A 22,469-nucleotide genomic window follows, 5' to 3' on the forward strand; every position below is an offset into this window, starting at 1 on the left:
TTTTCATCAAGCTTTGTAGTTTTCAGTATATGAGTCCTATGTATTTTTTAGATTTATACCAAAATACTTCATTTTTCTAGCACTAATGACTTTACTACTGACCAATGTTTCTCTAATTTTGTATTCTGTTCCTGCTCAAGTACATCTTTCATTACTCTCCCAGTGAAGTTCGGGACTAGGAACGTAAACTCTTAGTTCTTTTATCTTTGAAAAATGCCTTACTTTCACTTGTACTTTTTCCAATAGTAAACTGGTTCTAGAAATTTAAGGTGAACTTTCTTTTCATTAAGAAGCTTCAAAACGCTCAACTGTCATTTGTATCTAATACTACTTGGTGAGAGACCTGTTGACAGTAGAGACCTTTCTTCCTCTTCAGAAAGATACTGACACAGCCTCCTCTCACTTCATCCAGCCCTGCTCTCTCTCTGTCCTACTGCACAACGTGGAGACTTCTCAGTTCACTAAGTCACTCTTCAGTGAATTTTGTTCAGGCTGTAACCAATCCCATCTATTATACTCTTTCATTGGAAGTACCCTTTTTCATTGTTATATAATTGATTATTCTTTGTATTCATTGTTCTTGTGTCACTTATATCTGTATTCAAATTACTTCCTGAACTTTTTAAATGACAGTATCACCTCCTTTTATGTTTTCAGGCTTTGCCAGAATCTTCTAGCTAGAGTGAGTTCACTTTCTAAAAATTGATTTTGCCAGCAGCCTTGGTAGCATTAAATCTCAACATAAAGTTTTAGAATTTTGCTTCGTTGGCTTAATTTTACTCATTATTTCCTTTTATTTCCCTGGCTGTCTCTTTCCCTCTCTGTGCATGTTTATTCTCCCTCCTGTGTTGGGTTCAGGGGTTACCTCTATTCTGCCCTCAGGACCCCAATCTAGAGCCAGGACTTAAACTTTAACAGTTTGGAGTTATCTCCCTGTGGCAATATTAGGAGTGTGGTGATCAGCTACTGCTTTAAAGCATGTCTGTGTTCCTCCTTTGTTAGTACAGGAACTGGAGCCCCAGGGGCACTATCAAACTGTGGGGCACGGATGGGGGCAAAGCGGGAGGGAAACTTCTTTCAGGAACAAGAGAAAAAGGACATGCTCCCTGGTTTAAAATAGACGGGGTTGGGCAAAAGTAGGGTTACAGTTGTGAGTACGCAAATCAGTTTATTTTTGTATTATTCTTTATTAATTATTGTATTGTTTTCCATACAAACGACTGTAAACCTACTTTTGCGTACACCGTAGTTAAACTCGCCAGACACCTGTTTAAACGGCGCACTTTTAGCACACTTTATATCGCACGTGCGAAACAAACTTGACACTTGCTTTCCTAACTAGGAGCCTTGAAAGAGGGCAGCTTCTGATTGTCTTTTTCCCCAGGGGAATGTTCATCTTATATTTGAGATCAACAGTTATTTTGGTTTTCTCTTTTTATGTCTTCATTATTGCTGTGCTTTTTGAACAGAGAGCAAACCTTTCATGCTTTCAGGGAGAACAAGAGGGAGAATAAACACGCACATCAGTATTTCATCCATGCCCAATTTTTGTGCCTAAGTGTGTCCATGAAAAATGGATACTTCTACAGAGTTTAATTTTTGTTATCTGAGAATATGCAACGTGCAGAATAATCTACAGAAGATGAAAGATTTATATATCCCAGACGAATCTTCCCGGGACAGGGGGACAATTACCTTTCCCTTAACATCACTCAAGCCACAGAGATGCATATTTAAAAGCCTGTATGTCCTTAATGCATTCGACTGTTGATTAAACATGAAGGCTTTTTTTTTACTGATTTAAATACTTGCTAACAAAGGCACTGTGGTAATCCAAGAATTTTACCTTCTTCCAGAGGAAATCCCTCGTGGTTACTTACATCAAGTTCTAAGGCATACGTACGGGTAGATGGCTTCTTTGATGTTTCCGAAGATCTGCTTCCCCGTCATTATTATGGTCAGCTGGGTTGTCAATTCTATTAGACAGCCTCCAGGATCACACTAGTCGGAAGCAAGAAGAGAAAACAAGAAGTGAGTGACAAAAGATGGCACTTCTGCAACAAAAGAAATCCCAGACCGGAAGAGCAGAGTCTGCAGACTTGGGTTGAAATGGACACTGACAGGACATCCAGGGGCAGTAGTTCAACAGGCCGAGTGTGATCACAGACCAGTGCCGGGCTAGACGCATTAGGTTCGGCTGTGGGATGTGTTAGCAAGAGATTTCTAGACCTCATGCTTAGAAAAAATTCTGCATCTTTGTGTCTGGGTGGGGGCTGGAAGTCGTTATTTTCTCCATGTGGTTTGGATGCACAGCCAGGCGTGGAAACCACTGATCTGGCCTTTCACCCACGGCAGAGCCCTTTCTGCTACACTAGAGAAAGTTATCGTTCTTCCTGTGCCGGAAGCCCTCTGAAACACAGGACTGACGTATTCCATTCCACAGCTCGTATTTTGCTGCCAACAATAAGCACAAAATAACTTCTCGCCCAAAAGGAACTGGAATGTCTGTCGGATGACAGGGTTCTAAGACCAATATTCTCTGTGGACAGAGTCAGTGTCTCACATACTTCTCGTGCAGTCTGAATAAATCTGGGTTCGTGCTGCGCACAAAGAAGGTATTAACACTGAGTTATTGGGACCACAAACCTCACCTCTCAAGAGAGTTCTTACCTCTTCACTTCTCCACACATTAAACAAATATGTGTACTTTCCAGGATAGCCCACAAACTTCCCTTTAAAGAAAGCCACGTAGAAGCAGGACGAGTAAAAATTGACAAACTGGAACAGGAACATTTTCAAGGTCAGACTGCTTTCATACTCCTGGTAAGTTCGAGGAATTTCTGGTAAGTAAAACACACCCAGGTTTAATAATGTGCTCTCCTGTTTCTTCTTAAAATGTTTTACTCCCTGGGACAAACGGCTATCGAGTTACATTATTCTGGGAGCCTGCTGAAATGTTTCCCATTCTGCTCGTAATAAACCAATATTAAGTTAACTATGGCTCTGTGCTAGGCTTTCTGCTAGAGACTTCACGTTAATCCAATCACTGGAGAAGCCCAGGAAGCAGCATTACCACAGGGCGAAGTGCTTGCCTGGAGCCACACAGTCCGAACATGGAATTCACACCCCATCAGACTGAGGAGCCCTATGCTCACCCCTGCACCCTACAGTACGAGGCATCCTGTAAACATATCAGATCTGTCATCTGTTTTCAATGAGGTTTAAACAAAGTAAACATGTCAAGGGCAGAGGATAACTTCCAAACCAAACTGTGTTTTCCTCTCGTGAATTAAACAGTTATGGAAATTTTTAAAGGCACGTCACACAAGTGGTGGTAGCAATAGTCCACATTTTCCTTCTCCTTATCACGATCTACCATTTAATGAGTTCCAAAGGTAAGAAAACATTAGGTTCTCTTCACACCACAGTAAAGCATCATGGGGCATAAAAGAGCATGTTTTTCTGAGCTGATGACCTCTGATCCAGCCAAATCCACAGCATTTTCAGCGACACCGAAATATAAAACACATTATTCTAGAGACACAGGTAACACCTCCATTTTAGTGAAATTTAGTTGCATTATTACAAAATCTCAAAAATGAATGGTCATACTTCAGTATTCGGCTTCAAACTCGTCAAACCCTATACTCATTGCATTTTGACAAGAAAAACATGTCTCAGCACTCAGCGCTCGCTCGGGACTTGTCACACTTGCTAGAACTTATATGAGTGACGATGCCACCCCGCAAGAGCAAAAGCTTCATCATTTGGTACTCGGTACTCATCGCTCTTGGCACTCGTCATGAGTCCTGGAACAGTTAATGACGAGTACCAAGGTACCACCGTACAAGTGATTTTTCTCATTGAAGAAAGCTGCCATTTTGTAAGTACTTCACCCTTAGGTGTTTCCTGCTATGATGTTTTTGTTGTTGCTAGCAGAAAGACAGAAGTAAAGTTGAGAGAAGACCTCCAAATTGGAGGGTGATAATTAATGCAAATTGCTTCCAAATAGTCACTGCTGGGTGGAAAATGTGCTCTTCCGGTCCCAGGGAGCATGGCAGTGCCCAGATTCAGCGGGGGCCCAGAGAGAGAGCACTCTGAGAAGAGGCTGAGGCCCTGAGCTGAGTCTCTGATCTACTTCCAGCTTGCTGAGGCAAGACTTGAACCGACTCTGCTCTGTGCTACTCTCCCTGGCTCATCCTCCCGCTTCACCTGTGACCCCTTTACCTTCCTTCACGAATTTAGGACGCCTTTTAATATCTTAAAAAGAAATTAATCTAGATTCAAAGACATTACAACTGAAAAGAGAGACACAAATTTTTACATTTATTAAGGAGAAGCTGAGCTATTTTTCTCATGATTGTTTTCAAAACCAAATACCTTCTAAACACCGTACACATGAAATAAAAATTATCTGTGCTTGAGAAAAGTAAAAATTTTACTTAGGATTCAACTGATCCCATCAAGGGATGATTATGACAAGAATACTCAAAAAGATCTACAGAGTCCTAATTCTTCTTTTTAGTTCTTCCTCCCGCTCTCACTGTACTGGGCTGAATGTAGTGGTGAGGGCGTTCTGAAGTCCCAGGCGACTGGGTCTACCTATGGCGCAAAACTGCCTGTAGATGTGCCTTTAAAAAGTCAACTCCCTGGGGACGATCCAAAAATGGATGTGAGCACTGGCAGGGACCCTGTTTCACAGTCACGCTAATAATTTGGCCAGCTTACCCATTTTTGTAATCCAGGCAGATATCTTTTCATAAAAGAAATTCAAGATCAAGATGACAATGAAGTTCAAGCAGGACCCAGTGAGTGACGTGGTTATCTGAGGAGTGAGGAAACTTTTGACGTGTTTTAAGGATGCGTCACTCTCCATGAAGCTGGAAAACGTAGCAAAGACCGACAGGCGGTATACAATCACAGCTACCATGCACGCAATGACAAGCGACATCTGTAGAAGAAAAAGACAGGGCTGGTCACTCTGGTCCCTGCGGCTCTGCACTGCATGCATTTCTGAAACACACTGTTCTCTGTCTTCATTCTAGTGCGCTTAGCAGCTCTGCCATGGAAAGGAAACCAAGTCTGTCTCTCAGTGCCAGCAGCGGGAAACGAACACTGGTCAGACCAAGTCAGAGACAGGGTATGGGAAGCGGCTGGGTAAGTCTGAAACAGAGGAGCATGTCTGGCCTGTCCTCGAGCGAGAGTTAAGACTAGTGAGCGGGCCAAGTCCTGTCTGTGGCCTTACCAGTCTCGGCACGGCCTTGGAGTGAAGAATATGCTTTACATTTTTCAAGGTTGTAGAGAAAAATAAAGAATTACATGCCAGACTATTTGTGGCCCACAAAGCCTAAACTACATCTGGCTTCTTTATAAAAAAATGTTTGCCAACCTCTGCCCTGATGGTAGTTAAACATGTAGTGTGTGAAGACGACTTACTTTCCCAAGAAAAATACATTTAAAGATTGCATTTCCCCTTAGAATGTTGCCATTAGTGGTCTGATATGCCTGAAGGTTTAGATATTTGTATAGATTTGGTATAAGCTTTAATATTTCCCACATGCAAAAACACAAAAATCTGGAGATGGCTTCATATCAATGCCTTGAGAATTTTATTCTGACAGTTGAGGAACTGAATCAAGTAGAATAAACACTAGAAATAAAAGATAGAAAACCTTTCTCGGACCACACTCCAGAGTATTTCTCAAGGAGAAACTGATTGTTACCCCATTTATTCTATCCTCTTTCCTTAATGATTTTTGTAACATTTAAGAAAATGCATATTTACAATAGTAAAATCAGTACATTTAACAAGCAATGTGAGAATAAGAAATTACAGGACAGTACAGACTCGTAAGGCTAAGCTGTAGTCTATCATTGCTAATTTTTTATACTTCAACATGCTAAACTCTCAGAGGTTAACATGCCTCTTTTCCTAAAATTCAAGTCCAACTGTAAGGGGCACACATTTGGACAAGAGAGGGCAGGAAACTGACTATGGTGATCACAGAATCTATTGGCTAAAAGGCTCGGAGAAAACCTGCCTCCCTCATAATGGGATATGATAACTAAATTCTTCAAGGAGACATTCTTCTGTCTCTCTACCTCAGCAAAACAATGAAAGTTTAATGGTATAAGGGCTTTTTTCCCTCTTTGTGCAGATATTCTAAGTGGAGATAAAGGTAAATAAATGATTTGTAAAAACTAACCAAGTAATTTGCAGTGAGATTGTCTAAGCTGGTCTGGTTTCAAGCTATCCCCTAATTCATGAAGAGCTGGGAGCAGGAGAGGGACAGGCTCTAAGAGAAGGCACCTCCCTCTCACCCAGCTACTTTTCCAAGGTCCAATGGTGGGCCATTGTGTAAATCACAGTTTATTTTATCTCAGAGTTCTATTCAAGACAAAAAGAGTGGGGAGGGAAAAGGAAAGAAGGGGCCCACGAGTTATTTCGGATGAGACTGTGGAGGTAACCCTCGTATGACTGAGTGTCCAAGAGAGAAGGTTTTTGAAAATGCTCACCCATAATGTCACCGTGGCTCCTGACAAGAAGTACCATGGAATCCGACTGTATAGAGGCATGTAAGGTTCCAACTCCTGTAGTTTTGAAGAAATCACAGCAAAATTCAAAATCTACCTGCAAAGTTGGGACTCCAAGCAGTAGTCAAAATCACAAAGCTGGGTTAAAGTAGAAACCTCCCACAGGGTCCACTACAGCTTACGGAAAGCTACACTGTAGCAGGCTCATTCCCTTTAGGTAGAGAGCTTCCGGGCTCTCAGTTGAGACATTTTATACATGATATGAGACACAACAGGTACACGCTATTTCTGGAACGTTGAATTAGTGGTATTCAGGTCCTGGTAGACAGGAGGGCAGTTGCCTAAGTAGATATGCTTTAATGATCTTATAATTTCATTCTAATGCAATTGAACTGAGTTGAATTGCATTGCTCTGCAATTGCGCTGCATGATATGAAATAGGATACCTTCTTATGTTTATAGGATTGTGTTCTTCCACACAGGTCAGGGGCCCAGGCTTTTCCATTTTTATGCTTTTTAAGTCATTAATGGAAGATAGTTATTATATCAGCTGACATACAGTAAAAAATATCTATGAGCATAAATCTAAATCATATCATTTTATCTAAAATACAAGGTTTTACACTGTGGATTTTCAGGGCAGACTGAGTGGACACAGAAGTCAACGGGTAGCTGTTCTAGAGCTCTATCGAACCGGGGATGTGTGCACATATGTGACTATGTACATGTGGATATGTGTGTAGAATGTGTGTGTGTGCATACGGTGTGTGAATGGGTGTGGGTCCCCCATATGGGCTCAAATGTGCCCGTATTGGCTGTTTTTGTTGCCTTTGGCTGTTTTTAACCACTAATGAAGCACTGCAAATAAGTCAAAAAAAACTCTCTTGATTTCAAAAGCATTACAGCTAAGTGGATGATTCGCAGTGAATGAACACATACTGTTTCATCAGCTAGTTTCAAAAGCAATCATTCAGTACATGTGGTTTTTATGTCAATAATTTTTGGCAAAAACAACAGGCCTGCTTTTATTTTTTTATCCCATGGAATATGAATAGATATACATAATGTCATTAGTATGACATTATCTCTTTTAAACAATTTCATAGTTTCAAACTGTTAATTTCCCCCAAGTTGCTAATGTATTTTCTCAGGTGTTTTTCCCCCTTTACACGTTTACTAAATTTTTTAATGTTTCAATGCAATTTAATAAATGTTAAATGAATGCCTGAAGCGTGTAAAGGACTTTGAGTATTACACTGCAAGAACAGGGCCCTGAGCAGAGTGGGAAATCCCACTGAAGACGCTGTGTTAGAGACACACTCTGTTCTCCCTTTAATAGCATCCATTAACAGAATGACTATAGATTATGGAAATGCAGGAACTCTAAGAACATACAATCAAGAGGCTGGTGTTTGATGGCAAAGTTTACCTGCCACTTTCACATGCAAAAAACTGAGGTACCAAGCAGTCCAATTACTCAGTCAACATATAGCTGGTTTGCCAGTTAAAGATCCCAAAATAGAGACTTTCCCCCCAGATGGCAGTTCAGTGATCTTCCCATTGTAATCAATTAAAAAGGGATGAATGGAATAAAATTTGATCTAATAGAACAAACATTCATAAGCCCAGTATCTTAATATAATACTAATTTAATTTTGCATATTAACTTTACTTTCATGTCTACATATTTACATACTACATAGGTAAAGCCCATAGCCTTGGGTTTATTTCAAAACGATCTAGTGGCAGGGAGGAGTTTGTGTATAAATAAAGGAAGACTGGCCATGAGTTAATATTAACTGAAGCTGGGCGACGGGTCCATCCTGAGATTCATTATATTCTTCTATTTACTTTGTATACGGTTGAAATATATCATAAAAGTAAGTGAAGACGTTTATAAGATTCACATGTTGGAGAATATTTTAAAGGCAAATTAAAACGCACATCATTATTTGAGAGAGAACCTACGGCAGCACGTCCACTGAGATACGCTGCCCACTTCAGTCTTCTAATCTACCTTGGTCACTGGGTTCATTTTCTTGTGTTTACACATAGCCTCGAATTCAGGTCTCAGCTGAAGCTGCTGCTGTTCCTCTTCAAAGTCCACCAGGTCCCACTCATATTCCAGTCTGGCTTGACGCTGTTTCCAAAACTCCAAAAACAGTGTGACTATAGAGAAGTAATAGATAGAAACAAATACAGTCAAGAGATGGAGAAATAAAGTGAGTAAGAAACTAACTGGGTTCTCCTCTAGTTTTATTTATTTATTTATTTTTATTGAACTTATCGGGGTGGCATTGGTGGTAATAAAATTATATGGGGTTCAGGGGTACAATTCTGTAACACATCATCATCTGTAGATTGCACTGTGTGGTCACTGACCCAAATCAAGTAAGTTTCCCCTATTTTTAGGTAATTTTTAAATGCTCACCAGAGGGTATGTTTATTGATTTTAAAGAGAGAGAGAAACATGGATGTGAGAAAACATCAGTCAGTTGTCTCCCGTAAGTGCTCCAGCTGGGGATTGAACCCACCAGCTAGGTACGTGCCCTGACTAGGAATCAACCTGCGAACTTTTGGTGTATGGGATGACTCTCCAATCAGTTGAGCCATCTGGCCAATATCAATTTGGTTACATGATGGTTCTTCTGTCATAACAGTTTGATGACAAAATTACAAAATTATTAATATTGGCATAACTAGGTAATAACATTGAAATAACTAATATAAAATTTCCAGTTAATTTCTCAGATAGCGGTCCATGCAAGAAAAAAAATCAGGTTTATTACTCTCTCTCCTTTTTAAGATAATTTGAAGGAATATTTAAACTTAACTTTTTACTAACACGTAGATTTTGTTTACAAAATCAGTCTTTTACTGAAATAATTCTTTTAGTGAAATCATGTGAGCACCATACCTTAGCAAAATTTAAGAAAAATGTAAGAGCCATTCCACAGAACACTCTCTCTCTTTCTCTCTAAAATATATATTCTTTGTTTACTACGACATTATTTACAATAGTCAAGCCATGAAAACAACCTACGTGTCCATCTGTGGATGAACTGATAAAGAAATGGGGTTTATATACACCATGGAATACTATTTAGTCATTAAAGAAGAAAATCCTGCCGCTTGTGACAACATGCATGGACCTTGAGGGTATCATGCTAAGTGAGATCAGTCATACAGAGCAAGATAAACACCGTAGAGTCTCAGTAGCATGTGGAATCTTAAAACAAAACTCATAGAAACAGAGGACAGTTCTGTGGTTGGTGGGGGTGGGGTGGGGAAAATTAGTGAAGTGATCAAAAGTTAAAAATGTCCACTTGTGAGATTAGTAACTTCTAAGGATGTAATGTACAGAACGGTGACTACAGTCAAAAATACTGTGCTGTGTATTTGACAGTTATTAAGAGTGGATCTTAAATGTTCTCATCCCAAGAAAAAATTGTAACTATGTGAGGTAATGATAACTAAACTCCTTGTAGTAATCACTTCACAATATATACATCTGATAAAATCATATTGTACACTTTAATAAAATATTATATGACAATTATATCTCAGTAAAACTGGGGAGAGGGGGTGGAGGTGACCTAAGTATCTCACAATAAAGAACGGGTTAGATAAAGGGTAATAATGCAAGGCAATTCAAGGCAATTCTATTCATTCATAAATACACACACATACACACAAGACATATACATATTCACTACTACAAAAGGAGTCCCATAGTTCATTGTTTGTTTTATAAAGAAGTAGCTTAAACTATATATGATGTTATACTATTTGTGGAAAGCTATATGGACACACATGCCAACACACAGAGAGTAAAAGGTTCTAAAAATCATGGCCAAAATAATAATTCTATTTCTGGTAATTTTAACATTATTTTTTTCCCGTTTCAATGTTCTGCTTGAACTTCCTAAGGTGGGTATACATTTTCATTATAAACAGGCAATTTTTTTAAAAAAGCATTTGTACCCTTTAGTACAAAGCCCAGTATACATTATTTTCATGTCTTAATCCCTTGGACAAGTGTCGTTTCTTTCCACCTGCACTGCCAACTCATCCTTTGATTCAGCTTAACTGTTAGTTATATTTGTACTAAAACAAGTATCCTGGAAGTTCTGTGTTCATAGAAGTTGGCCAAACTCCTCAAAAACCCAAACTATACCAACTCACTTCTACAATAAACTTTTCTGAAAGAACCAACTGAGGACAGCACCTCCTCCAAATACTCAGTGTTGCAGGGGGATCCACAGGGGGTTGCCCTCTGTGTGGGAGGGACTACAGTGCTGGTGTTGGCGAACCATCTCTGTCAGTGGAAACAAGTGAAAACTACTACCTATATTTTAATCTGTGCACCTATCCATCAATTCTGACTCCACTTAATGGGAGAGGCAGGATATGGCTGCCACATCACGAAGAGAGACCACACATGAAGTTACCAAACTTAGGGCTGCTGGGGAATTGTTAGCAAGATTTCTCTATCCTCTGTTCTCTTTGAATCAGGGCTGGTCTCTCTCTTTAAATTTATTGTTGCTCAGTTACAGTTGTCCCGCCTTTGTCCCCCTTGCTCACCCAAACCCCACCTCCCCACCCTCCCACCGTCAAGTGTCCCCAGTGGCTGCTCTCTTTGGACCCTGGCAGCCAGGGGACAGGAAATCCATTTCCTCTAGGGTATTGTGAAGTGACACAATATCCTTGTTGATATTTTGTTTGGAAGACCTGTCCATTTTTGATAGTGGGGTGTTAAAGTCCCCTACTATAATTGCTGTCAATATCTTTCTTGAAATCCTCCAAGATTTTCTTTATGTATTTGGGTGCTCCTATGTTGGGTGCATATATATTTACAATGTTTATGTCTTCTTGGTGGATTCTTCCTTTGAGTATTATGAAGTGACCTTCTGGGTCTCTCTTTATGGCCCTTCTTTGGAAGTCTATTTTGTCTGATATGAGTATTGCTACCCCTGCTTTTTTTTCCTGTCCGTTTGCTTGGAAATTTTGTTTCCAGCCCTTCACTTTCAGTCTGTGTAGGTCTTCTGTCCTGAAATGGGTCTCTTTTAGGCAGCATATGTGTGGGTCTTGTTTTCTTATCCATTCAGCTATTCTATGTCTTTTGATTGGAGCATTTAATCCATTTACGTTTAAGGTTATTATCGATAGGTAGTTATTCATTGCCTTTTTTCCTACCTGTGTTCCTCTCTCTTTCTCTTTTCCTTCCTTTCCTTAAAGCAGTCCCTTTAGCATCTCTTGCAGAGCTGGTTTGGTGGAAGCATATTTTGCTTCACATACACACCAACAAATTTTGTTGTCTCTTTGCCTGGATCAAGCTACCCTTGTATTTTGCCCAGTTTTTAAATGCGCGTATTTGTGTTTGCTGAAGATTTTTTCTTAACTGTAAGGGAAAAAAAACCTATTTTTTTCCTGAATTTTGGGACATGTTTTAGAAGTCTGTAGGCCTCCTCTCTCTGAGTTACTCTTACTGAAAATATCTTCCTATCTGATGGTGGGAGCAACTTCACAACATTTCTACTTCCCATGTGAAATGAAAAAGATGAGATCCTGGAACATTTCCAAAATTAAGGCCCTTCCACTTCACGTGGAACATTTTTACCAAATGGAACTAGAAACTGGCACGAGAGTTAGCCACAGGGAACTCGGCCTTTAACACCAACTTATGACCCTCCGTGACTTTTTTATTCTTATTCCACTTTGTATCTGTGACTCCGTATCTTCTAGCCACCAAATATTTATGTTATTCTCTCCTGAATTAACCACTTATTGACCGTGCATTTTACCACAGCTGGGAGACAGTGTGAGCCAAATACTCATGAAATTTCAGACATTAGGTTGTCTCTTAGAGAAATGGGCAGATGACTCACAGAGACATTTTTTGAACCACGAACTGAAGACCACTGATGTGGGCCCCAGCGGTGTGCGGATGCCTGCCAGCCACAAGCGTCCAGAGTCACCGCTGCTGTCACACGGATGGGCCACATAACTTGGGGCATGGAGAAAGTCGTTCTTTACGTCACTATATACTCACCCCAAATTCCCATGAATATTGCAAAGAACACTGTTGACTCATTATCAAACAAATGGGAGAACTGTAAAAACAAAAAGAACATCACAAAGACTAGCTGGAAATGCAATGTAAAAGGAGAGAAATCCCAAGAAATTCCTAGAAATCCCAAATACATACACACCTGTGAGGCCAAACATGTGGAATTCAGTCTCCAATAATCACACGTGGCATCACAGAGTGGGCACATGATAATCTGGCCTCCGATCGTAGGGTCACAGATCTCCATGCTGCAGAGGGAACAGCAAAGTGACTTTCAAAGTGATGTGTGTCTGGGAGAGAGTACAAAGCTGTTCTTTTGTGTGTGTGCGTATGTGTGTAAAACAAGATTTATTTTTATTTTATTTTATTTATTTTATTAATATATTTATTGATTATGCTATTATAGTTGTCCCATTTTCCCCCCTTCACTCCACTCCATCCTGCCCACCCCCTCCCTCCCACATTCCCCCCCTATAGTTCATGTCCATGGGTCATACTTATAAGTTCTTTGGCTTCTACATTTCCTATACTATTCTTACCCTCCCCCTGTCTATTTTCCACCTATCATTATGCTACTTATTCTCTGTACCCTTCCCCCCTCTCTCCCCCTCCCACTCCCCTGCTGATAACCCTCCATGTGATCTCCATTTCTGTGGTTCTGTTCCTGTTCTAGTTGTTTGCTTAGTTTGCTTTTGTTTTTGTTTTAGGTGTGGTTGTTAATAACTGGGAGTTTGCTGTCATTTTTACTGTTCATGTTTTTTATCTTCTTTTTCTTAGATAAATCCCTTTAACATTTCATATAATAAGGGCTTGGTGAGGATGAACTCCTTTAACTTGATTTTATCTGGGAAGCACTTTATCTGCCCTTCCATTCTAAATAAAAGCTTTGCTGGATAGAGTAATCTTGGATGTAGCTCCTTGCCTTTCATGACTTGGAATACTTCTTTCCAGCCCCTTCTTGCCTGTAAGGTCTCTTGTGAGAAATCAGCTGATAGTCTTATGGGAACTCCTTTGCAGGTAACTGTGTCATTTTCTCTTGCTGCTTCTAAGATTCTCTCCTTCTATTTAATCTTAGGTAATGTAATGATGATGTGCCTTGGTGTGTTCCTCCAAAGCTGTTCTTACCAGAACAACTGTTCGTAGAGCTTCACTCATGGCAGGAGGGGGGAATGCAGCAGCAATTTCTGTGCTAGGTCAAGGCATGCTTTGAGGAACCGAATTTTTGGAACTAATTGTTAAAAACAGATTTCCCATAAAGCACCAGGTGAGGGGCAGCTGCATTTTTGATACTTCTTTTTCAGAAATATCAATGACCTATGCTGCCATAAAGAAACACTCTGAGACGAATGTCAGGAAAAACAGCAACGCCGGTTTCACCCAGCCTGAGATGGAGACACGTTCTCTAGCTGAACAACTCAGCGGCACTTACCTGCTTGTGGTGGTGTGCATCGATAACAAGCCATAGATAAAACAAGCCAAGCCAACTACGGCCGCAAGGAACAGCATTTCTGTGTAAAATCCAAGAAAGACAAAATACATGCCAATTTTTTCTCCATAATAATTCCTATAAAAGAGAAGAAAGGTAGAATCAGAGGCTGGAAAAATGATCCGGTCCAGACCGCCTTGTCTTGCCCTCAGACAAACCCGGATTCTAATTTTGGCTCCACTGCTTTCTAGACGTGCAATTTTGGTAACGTTACTAAACTCTCTAAACTTCAGTTTCCACACCATAACATGCAGGTGATGCTTAGCCGAAGAATGTGTGAGGAGGAAAAGAGATACCACACCTAAGCAGGAAGCCAGCTGAGTGAAAGTTAACTTGTAATTTTGAAATAATATAGTAATTTAAAATTTTTCTAAATTTAGAGAGTTTACGTGTTTAAAATAAACTGGAGAACATTCTGCAGTGTAACTTCTAGCAATTAATTTAACAAATCAAAATTACCTGCACAATCTGCACAGACTTATGCTTTATCCCTCTTTCTAAAACTGAAGAAGGTACTCTGACCACATTAGACAAGAGTGGTTGTTTGCATAAAGTTCCATCTCCCCCCCAAGTTTGGATCTCTGATAAATACTTCTGGAATCTCTGATAAATACTTCTAGCACACCAAGGAATTTAAAAAGTGACTGCTGCCTTGGCTGGCGTAGCTCAGTGGATTGAGCACAGGCCTGCAAATCAAAGGGTTGCCAGTTCGATTCCCAGTCAAGGCATGTGCCTGGGTTGCGGGCCAGATCCCGAGTTGGGGGCATGTGGGTGGCAACCACGCATTGTTTCTCTCCCTCTCTTTCTCCTTCCCTTCCCCTCTCTCTAAAAATAAATAAATAAAGTCTTTAAAAAAGTGACTGCTTAGTAAAAGTTCCACAAAATCCACAGTTCAACTTTTGTTTACAAAAAGGTAAAAAGTGACAGCATTAATTGGCATAACAGTTCAAGTCTTAAACTAAGTTTTTGTTGTGGCTGTTTACCCCCAGTATCCCTTAAGGAATCCCTCAAGAAACCAGAGAATGCAGATCAGCTCACAAAATCCATAAATTTTTCCAGTTTCCTAATAGCATGCTATATATAAATCTATTACAGCATACAATATTAAATTGTAATTTCAAAAAGGCAACTCTGAACATGAAGGGAATAAGCTTAGTTCCACAATAAGATTTAAAAATGTTTTCCATATTGAATATTAATTTTATTTAACCTTCCAATCTTCAGTTTTCAAAATTTCTAATCACTTCTAATTAAACAGACACCTTACTGCTTGCATCTTCAATGCATTTTGTCTTACTATTGAGTTGGAAGAATTCCTTAAATATTTTAGATAAGAGTCCTTTATTGATATGTATGTTGCAAGCATGTTCTTCAGTATGTGGTTTGCCTTTTTATTTTTATAAGTGTCTTTTAAAGTACACACATTTTTAATTTCAGTGAAGTCAAATGTATCCACTCCTTCAATTGTGCTTTTTGGATCTTATTTGAAAAGTCCATACCTAACTCCAGGTCGCATATATTTTTGTCCTATATATTCTTCTTTTATAGTTTTAGCCCTTATACTTAGTTCTCTGTTCCATTTCATATTAGTTTAATTTTTGTACAGCAAAAGGTCAAAATTCATGTTTTTCATAGAGATTTCCATTTGTTGCAGCATTTTTTAAAAAAGACTACCCTTTCCCCAAAGAATAACCAGGCACCTTTGCTGAAAACCAATGGACTATAAATGGATCTGTTTCTGGACTCTCCTTCTATTACAGGTCTTATTTGGGAATACTTCTAAGTACATAAAAATGTTGTAAGAATATTTCAAATAATACCCACACACCCTCTAATTATTTTATTGTAAAAGTATTGTTCTGTTTGCACTTTCTCTTCATGTGTATATTTCTTTATATAAAGAAATATGTATATTTCTTTTAAGATATATATAACTTTTTCTCAACCATTTGAAAGTACATTTACCCCTAAATACTTCATTGTCCCTTCCTAAAAATAAGGCATATATAAACACTGAAAGAAACCCTAGAGATAATAACTATTTTCCGCAAAAGCTACCCCTGTGATAACACAGTGTTTCCTTTTTGCCTTTGTAGTTCCTTAGTTTAAAACTTTACATGATCAATTCTTTACATTAAGTTTTGTTAAAAACTTACATTTATTTAAAAATTATCTCACTATTGAAGCAGAAAGGGAGTATAACTTGCTATAAATAACAAGTTACTTTACTAGGATAATAAAACCTTAAAAAGTTGCTAAATTTAAGCTTGACGCTGTCCCCTGATGAAATACCTAAACTCCTACTGTGCTGTATGGTTAGCGAGTTGGTAGGATATCACCGACACACCTGCAGTGACCTGAGACGCATGCGTTCGCGTGTATCTAGGGTTGTGAGTACAAACCGCCGGGGAATACTTACAGCAGCAACCCCTGCAGACAGTTCAAAAATGTTAAGATGACTAACAGTCTCAATATATTTGAACAATGTAAGGCATGAAAACCTTCATTCTGACAGCTTCACTTCTTTGAAAAATTCTATGAAAATATTCTCCAAAGAAACAATGTCTGGAGATGTTCTTAGCAGCCTTGATCTTACAGTAAAAAATCTGAGACAGCCTAAAGGTTTCCAGTAGAAAAATAGATTAATCAATTATGAAAATGTGTATGTTTTATTACGCATGCACATAAAAATAAGACTGACTGGATATTACCAAATCAAGAGTAGTTACCTCCGCAGAGTTCAATGGAAGTGAAATTTAACTTAAAACTTCGCACACCTCATTATTAAACTTTTTTTAAAAAAAGATTTCTTATTTATTTTTAGACAGAGGGGAAGGGAAGGCGAAAGGGAGGGAGAGAAACATCAATGTGTGGTTATCTCTCATGCGCCACCCCTGGGGACCTACCCCAACAACCCAGGCATGTGCCCTGAGTGGGAATCGAACTGACGACCCTTTGGTTTGCAAGCTGGCGCTCAAACCACTGAGCCACACCAGCCAGGGAAATTAGCTAAACTTTTTGATAAATATGCTATTTTATAATTTAAAAAAATTAAATGACCATTACTCAAAACAATTAAAACATCCATCCAACAAAGAGTTCGTACGATGATTTAGAGAAAGCATCAGGTTATGTATCCAGCTGCCTTTCATTCTTAAAAGTTTCTCCTTATTTGCCTTCAACAAAACTGTTGAGATAACATTTCACATGATTTGCATTTATGCATCAAATCAGTCTCCCACAAAGGATGCTGTGATGCCGTGCAACCATCGCAGTAGAAGCATAGATCACCAAGTGAATTGTTCTAATTGATTGCTACTTCACTGAAATCATAGCAGGAGTCTCCTAACGACCTGTATGTATGTGGTATTATAATGGTTCAGAGCAGAAGCCTACAGCCATAGTCTTCTTGCTTAGCTCATAAAACTGTCTAAGAGATTGTCTGAGAGCATGGAACTCAGACAGGCTCACACACTAACCTTGTCAATTCCCTGAGACCAAAGAAAAAAGGAAAAAAATAATTAAGGTTACAGAACAATTGTCTTCATACTTCTCTGAGATCAATATACACATACATGCACATCCATACACAACCTTTCTGCTCTCTTCTAAATTCCTGGACTGAAAGGAAAACAAAAGTGTTGTGTATTCAGCAGTAAGTGCTAGCTCCTATGCCAAAAGACATGTATCTCATTTAATAATCAAATAACCCCATAAGGAAAGTGTTACTGTTATTCCCACTTTATAGATGAGCCTCATAAAGGTTAAGTAACTTGAACAAGTATAAAGAACTTCTAGGAGGAAGAACTTGGATTTGAACCCAGTCTACCTAAGGACTGAAGCCCGACCTCTGAACCACTGAGCTATCTCTGCATTGCGGTTAAAAGCACTCTGAACAGCACTGTGCTCACAAATTAATGACTAAATGATAGTCTAGATGCAAAACTGGGAAGGTGTCAAATGTGCTGGATAAGAACAGTTATAAAAAAAAATGGAGGACATTATGCTAAGTGAAAGGAGCCAGTCAGGGAAAGACTAATACCACATGATTTCACTCACATGTGGAATCTAATGAACAAACTGAACCAACAAGCAAAACAGTTACAGACTCATAGATGGAGGGCAGATGACAGCCGTGCAGTGTTGGGGGGAGGTGAGGGGGTGGAGGAGTTGAGAAAAAAGGAAAAGGACTCATGGACATGGACAACAGTGTGGTCATTGCTAGCAGAAGGGGAGTAAAAGGGGACTAAATGGTAATGGAAACAAATACAATAAAGCTTAAATTAAAAAAAGAGAGTGGAATATGATGCCATCATAAATAAAAATCACATCAAATGTTAAGCATTAGTAGGACCCTATGTAAGAAACTTACCTAATCAGATCTAAAGGCTGCTCCTTGTAAAAATACGAGAACCGAGCCCAGTTCTGGAAAAGTATGTACCTTTCATTGACAGGATTAGGGGGTTCAGACGGCTTCCAGTATTGACCCTGCAGATATTCCAGAAGAAAGCACGTGAGTGACACAGCACGAGAGGAGTGCAGAGGACACCAACAGCGCTTTCATGAGGTTAGCGAATGGGGCGAAAGTTCTCTTTTACCTTCAGGCTTGGGCTTTCATATTCCACTGATGTGAAATTATTTACTAAAATCCATAATAAACTATAATAATAGTGATTTATTTTTTAACTTCTTACATCCAATTATTTTAACATTCACAGCTCAGGAATGCACACAACTACATAAGTGGCTGAGATTTTAGAAATCACCCAACATTGTTATTACAGAAACATAAACCTCAGAAGAAGGTGAATGAATGACCCAAAGTCCGGCTGCTATGACAGGAATGTCCTCTAGGGAACCTATCTTCACTGATACCCATTTCCCAAAGAACTTAAAATATCCACAAAAACTTGAGCACTTAGGAGCCTCAGCACTGTTCATGCACAGGTCCTTTCCGCACTGCTAGGCACTGTTATTAATATCTCTTCAGGGACTAGCAGAGCCCTGAGAATATACCGCCGTTCAATATGTTCTTTTAACTGTTCACCTAGACAAGGGGACCGCTGAGGACAACATTAAATATATATCCAGTTTAAAACGAAGCACATGTGAAAATCTCTGGGATAAGGTGTAAGATTTTAATCTTCCAGATTCCAACAGTTTTCTTCTTCTGTAGCTAACCCTCTGAACCTTGAGAATTGAAATAGAAAAAAGAAATGCAGCCTATTTATATATCAGGAATAATGATTCTTTAAAGCACATTGGTGAAAATCTAGTACCGAAACGTGAATTCAGAGGAAAAGGAAGAAAAAAAAGTAGAATGAACAGCCGATTAAAGCTAACAGCATCTCAGTAACGCTGATTTTCCAGTAAGCATGAAGGGTTCTACTGCAATACTACATGAATGGATCAAAATTTCTGGTGACTGAGGATATTTGGTCTTTTTAGTTTGGCTTTATGACCTGGTAATAAGAAAAAGAGAATTAAGGCCCTAAAAACAAACAAACAGTCCTCAAAATCTTCAAAAACTGAAGGAGCCCGTCTGTGAAAAAAGACTGACGAAGAATGTATTGCCCATGTTTATTAACACCACAGATCTCTCTACTTTAGGTCCATGACATTCTTCAGAATCCATAATGGTTTAAAAATTCTTTTGCCCCAGAGGAAAAAAAAATACAGGGGATGAGGAAGGAGCAGGGGTTGGAGGAGTAGGGAGGATGATTTCACCTGGATTGATACTCCTGCTGAAAACTGCTATCCATTTTGGAACACTCTGCTGTGCCCTCAGAGGGAACATGTCAAAGATAATCAACTAACCAGTGTGGAACGCACTACAGTCAATTAGCATCCTGCTGAATAAACACTAACAGAGGGAAGCCGCACAAAAGTTTACGTCCTGGAAAAGAGAGTTTGGCTCCGGGCTTTTGGAAACTACTACAGCAACATTACCTTCAAAAGAAATGAGCAATGATTTACAGGCCACCTGTTTTAATGGACATACTTGGTTTTTCTATATTCCTAAGGAATGTGTTTCTCAAAATAAAGAGCATGTCATCAGAAAGTTTACTACAAGTATGGAAAAATAAAACAAGAATAAAAGAAACAAAAGTCCAAAGCGATGATTGATCTCAAAATAGTCCATACGTGTCTAGCCATATGACGTCTACTGCCAACGGTGGTGATATTTAGACATGTAATACCCAAAAGAAAAAGTTCCCCTCAGAAACTCCCAGAAACTAGGCCACCAGGCTTTCAGGTTTGATTGAATGGGTGCATCGTATAAAATGCCCCTTCTTTGTTAAACAGATAAAGCTCAATGGTTTTGTGCAATGATCTGACAGCCTCAGAGAATCATTCTTCTGTATTGTAGTTATTGGTCTGAATCTTCCTGTGGACTGAAGTCTTTGGCTTGTTTTGAAGCTGTACACATACTTTATCTCCCAGAAATTCCTATTCTGTGAGTAATCATGGATGTGTTCCAATAATACCTAACAGAACGCTTTACATATAATTAAAATAAAGTATGCTTTTGATGAATGAATACATGAATGCATTTAATTCCTGTATATAACTTAAGTCCTTTACAGCTTTAAAACTTTGTAAATGAGAAAATATCTGATGAATTCAGGTAGAAATTCCAAATATTATGTCCTAAAATGTTTACTAAAACTGCTATTTTCAATATGGGTCTTAAAGAAAAATCACGTGCAAATGTAATAATTTTCCCAAAATGAATTTCCATTAAAACCTCAGTGTAAAGAGGTATTAACTTTGTGTTTCAGTATCACTCATAAAGCTCTCAGATTGCAACGAGGGGGCCTTTGGGGATCTTCTCAATATGTGAAAGAATCAAGCAACCTGTCAAAAAAGGGAAACCAAGCTAATACTTACATCATGGAGTGGATAGGCAGATGAGTAAGTGTGAGAAGTTAGGAGTCTTTCAATCCCAAACCTTTTCTTCCCATCTTCCATGCCAAAAGGACATCGTGAGAGAATATAATAAACCTACAATGTAAGAATAAAGAGACAGGCATTTCATAAATTTATGTTTTCTACATTTTTTTCAATCACAATTTAACAATGTCTGCTTTGAATGTAGGTAGGGACTCTGATTACAGAAGAAACCTTCCCTTTGCTGTTTGGGGGAAGATGTACAGGGGGGGCTACCTGGGGTTTGCAGGTATTTCAGCTCCTGGGTAGGAGAGCCCATTATTCCCTGGAGGGGAATGGAGAACGAATCACAGCTTGTTTTGTTTCTCTGCCAGGTTTCTCTGGGAGTCTCTTGTGCCCAAATTCCTATCACAATTAGGGCTTCAAGCTGGAGTCAAATATCACTACAGCTAACAATTCAATTAGGGGAATGGGGAGCAGACTTGATACTTGGGCAAGCTGTCTGAATAATTCTATTAATTACTCTGATATTGATACAGGGCATTTTCTTGCTATCTACATTTACTAACTCAAGCTTATCATGCCTCTGTAACTGTTTTGCAATCACTTACGTCTTTATATGAGTTTTTTCCTCCATATAATTTGGGCTTTGGTGTCCTCAGCTCTTATGTTTTGGTCAATTCAATCTTACCTGTTTTTTGTGTTCCAGCAACTTTCCAGAATTTCTGCTTTTCTGATTGTTGAATTTGGTCCTTTTAGTACTATTTCAGATGCATTTCCTTCTCCCCACCCCGCCCCCTGCTTTTATATTTCAGCATTAAAGAAACTGTGATAGGAATGACTATTGTCCTTGAATTACCTTTTTCTAATTGGTTAATTCACATTAAAAGTGAGCGCAAGATTCCATCTTGGTGAATCTTAATTTATGTAAGGTAGCTTTAATTTTTATAAATAACGTGATAAATGTTAAGTATTGCACATACTATGAATTATATCCTTAGGAAAGATTCACCAAAAGAAGAACTCTGTCTTGGGGTGTTAACAAAATGAAAAATTTTACTCTACCAGATATTAAAACTTATTATAAAACTATGATAATACATTTAGCATGGTATTGTCAAATAAAAACAAACCCAGAATTAGGAAAGATTTTATTTGAAAAGATTATTATAAGAGGATGAGGTGGACCACTGCAACGGGGCAATCTGTGAGCATTTGCCAAGTTAGGCAGAGAAGGGCTTTTCTTTCCCAGGGAGAAGCAAGCCAGCTTCAGGAAGTGTCTTTCACTGTGCTAAGGAAGGGCTGTTCTAGATGCCGGTGTTGGCTCAGGTTGAGGGGGAGTCCAAGTTTAGTGTCCCGAGGGGAAGAAAGAAGTTTCATTAAAATTTGGTCAATGGGGATAAATAACTCAGCTAAACTTTCATGAAACAGAATGGAAATGTAGAGGGCCTGAGTCTGACGGACCCTTATCACTACAAATAACAAAGG

The 22,469-nt window shown here is 39.0% G+C and overlaps 1 protein-coding gene across 4 annotated transcripts in view; it reads right to left on the reverse strand.

Annotated features, from left to right (window-relative positions):
* Positions 1–22,469, reverse strand: part of ANO5 (anoctamin 5) — a 73,158-nt gene that overhangs the window by 14,478 nt on the left and 36,211 nt on the right. For all 4 annotated transcript variants that reach the window (XM_053925233.1, XM_045194288.2, XM_053925232.1 and 1 more), the window contains 10 exons: positions 20,982–21,095; positions 18,463–18,578; positions 14,034–14,168; positions 12,747–12,852; positions 12,587–12,647; positions 8,552–8,703; positions 6,517–6,591; positions 4,729–4,951; positions 2,671–2,840; positions 1,904–2,001 (listed from right to left, as the gene is read on the reverse strand). In XM_053925233.1, coding sequence (XP_053781208.1) covers positions 1,904–2,001; positions 2,671–2,840; positions 4,729–4,951; positions 6,517–6,591; positions 8,552–8,703; positions 12,587–12,647; positions 12,747–12,852; positions 14,034–14,168; positions 18,463–18,578; positions 20,982–21,095 — 1,250 coding nt within the window. The remainder of the gene's footprint in view (positions 1–1,903; positions 2,002–2,670; positions 2,841–4,728; positions 4,952–6,516; positions 6,592–8,551; positions 8,704–12,586; positions 12,648–12,746; positions 12,853–14,033; positions 14,169–18,462; positions 18,579–20,981; positions 21,096–22,469) is intronic.

Source organism: Desmodus rotundus, chromosome 5 (assembly GCF_022682495.2).
Source record: "Desmodus rotundus isolate HL8 chromosome 5, HLdesRot8A.1, whole genome shotgun sequence".
NCBI classification, from domain to species: domain Eukaryota; kingdom Metazoa; phylum Chordata; class Mammalia; order Chiroptera; family Phyllostomidae; genus Desmodus; species Desmodus rotundus.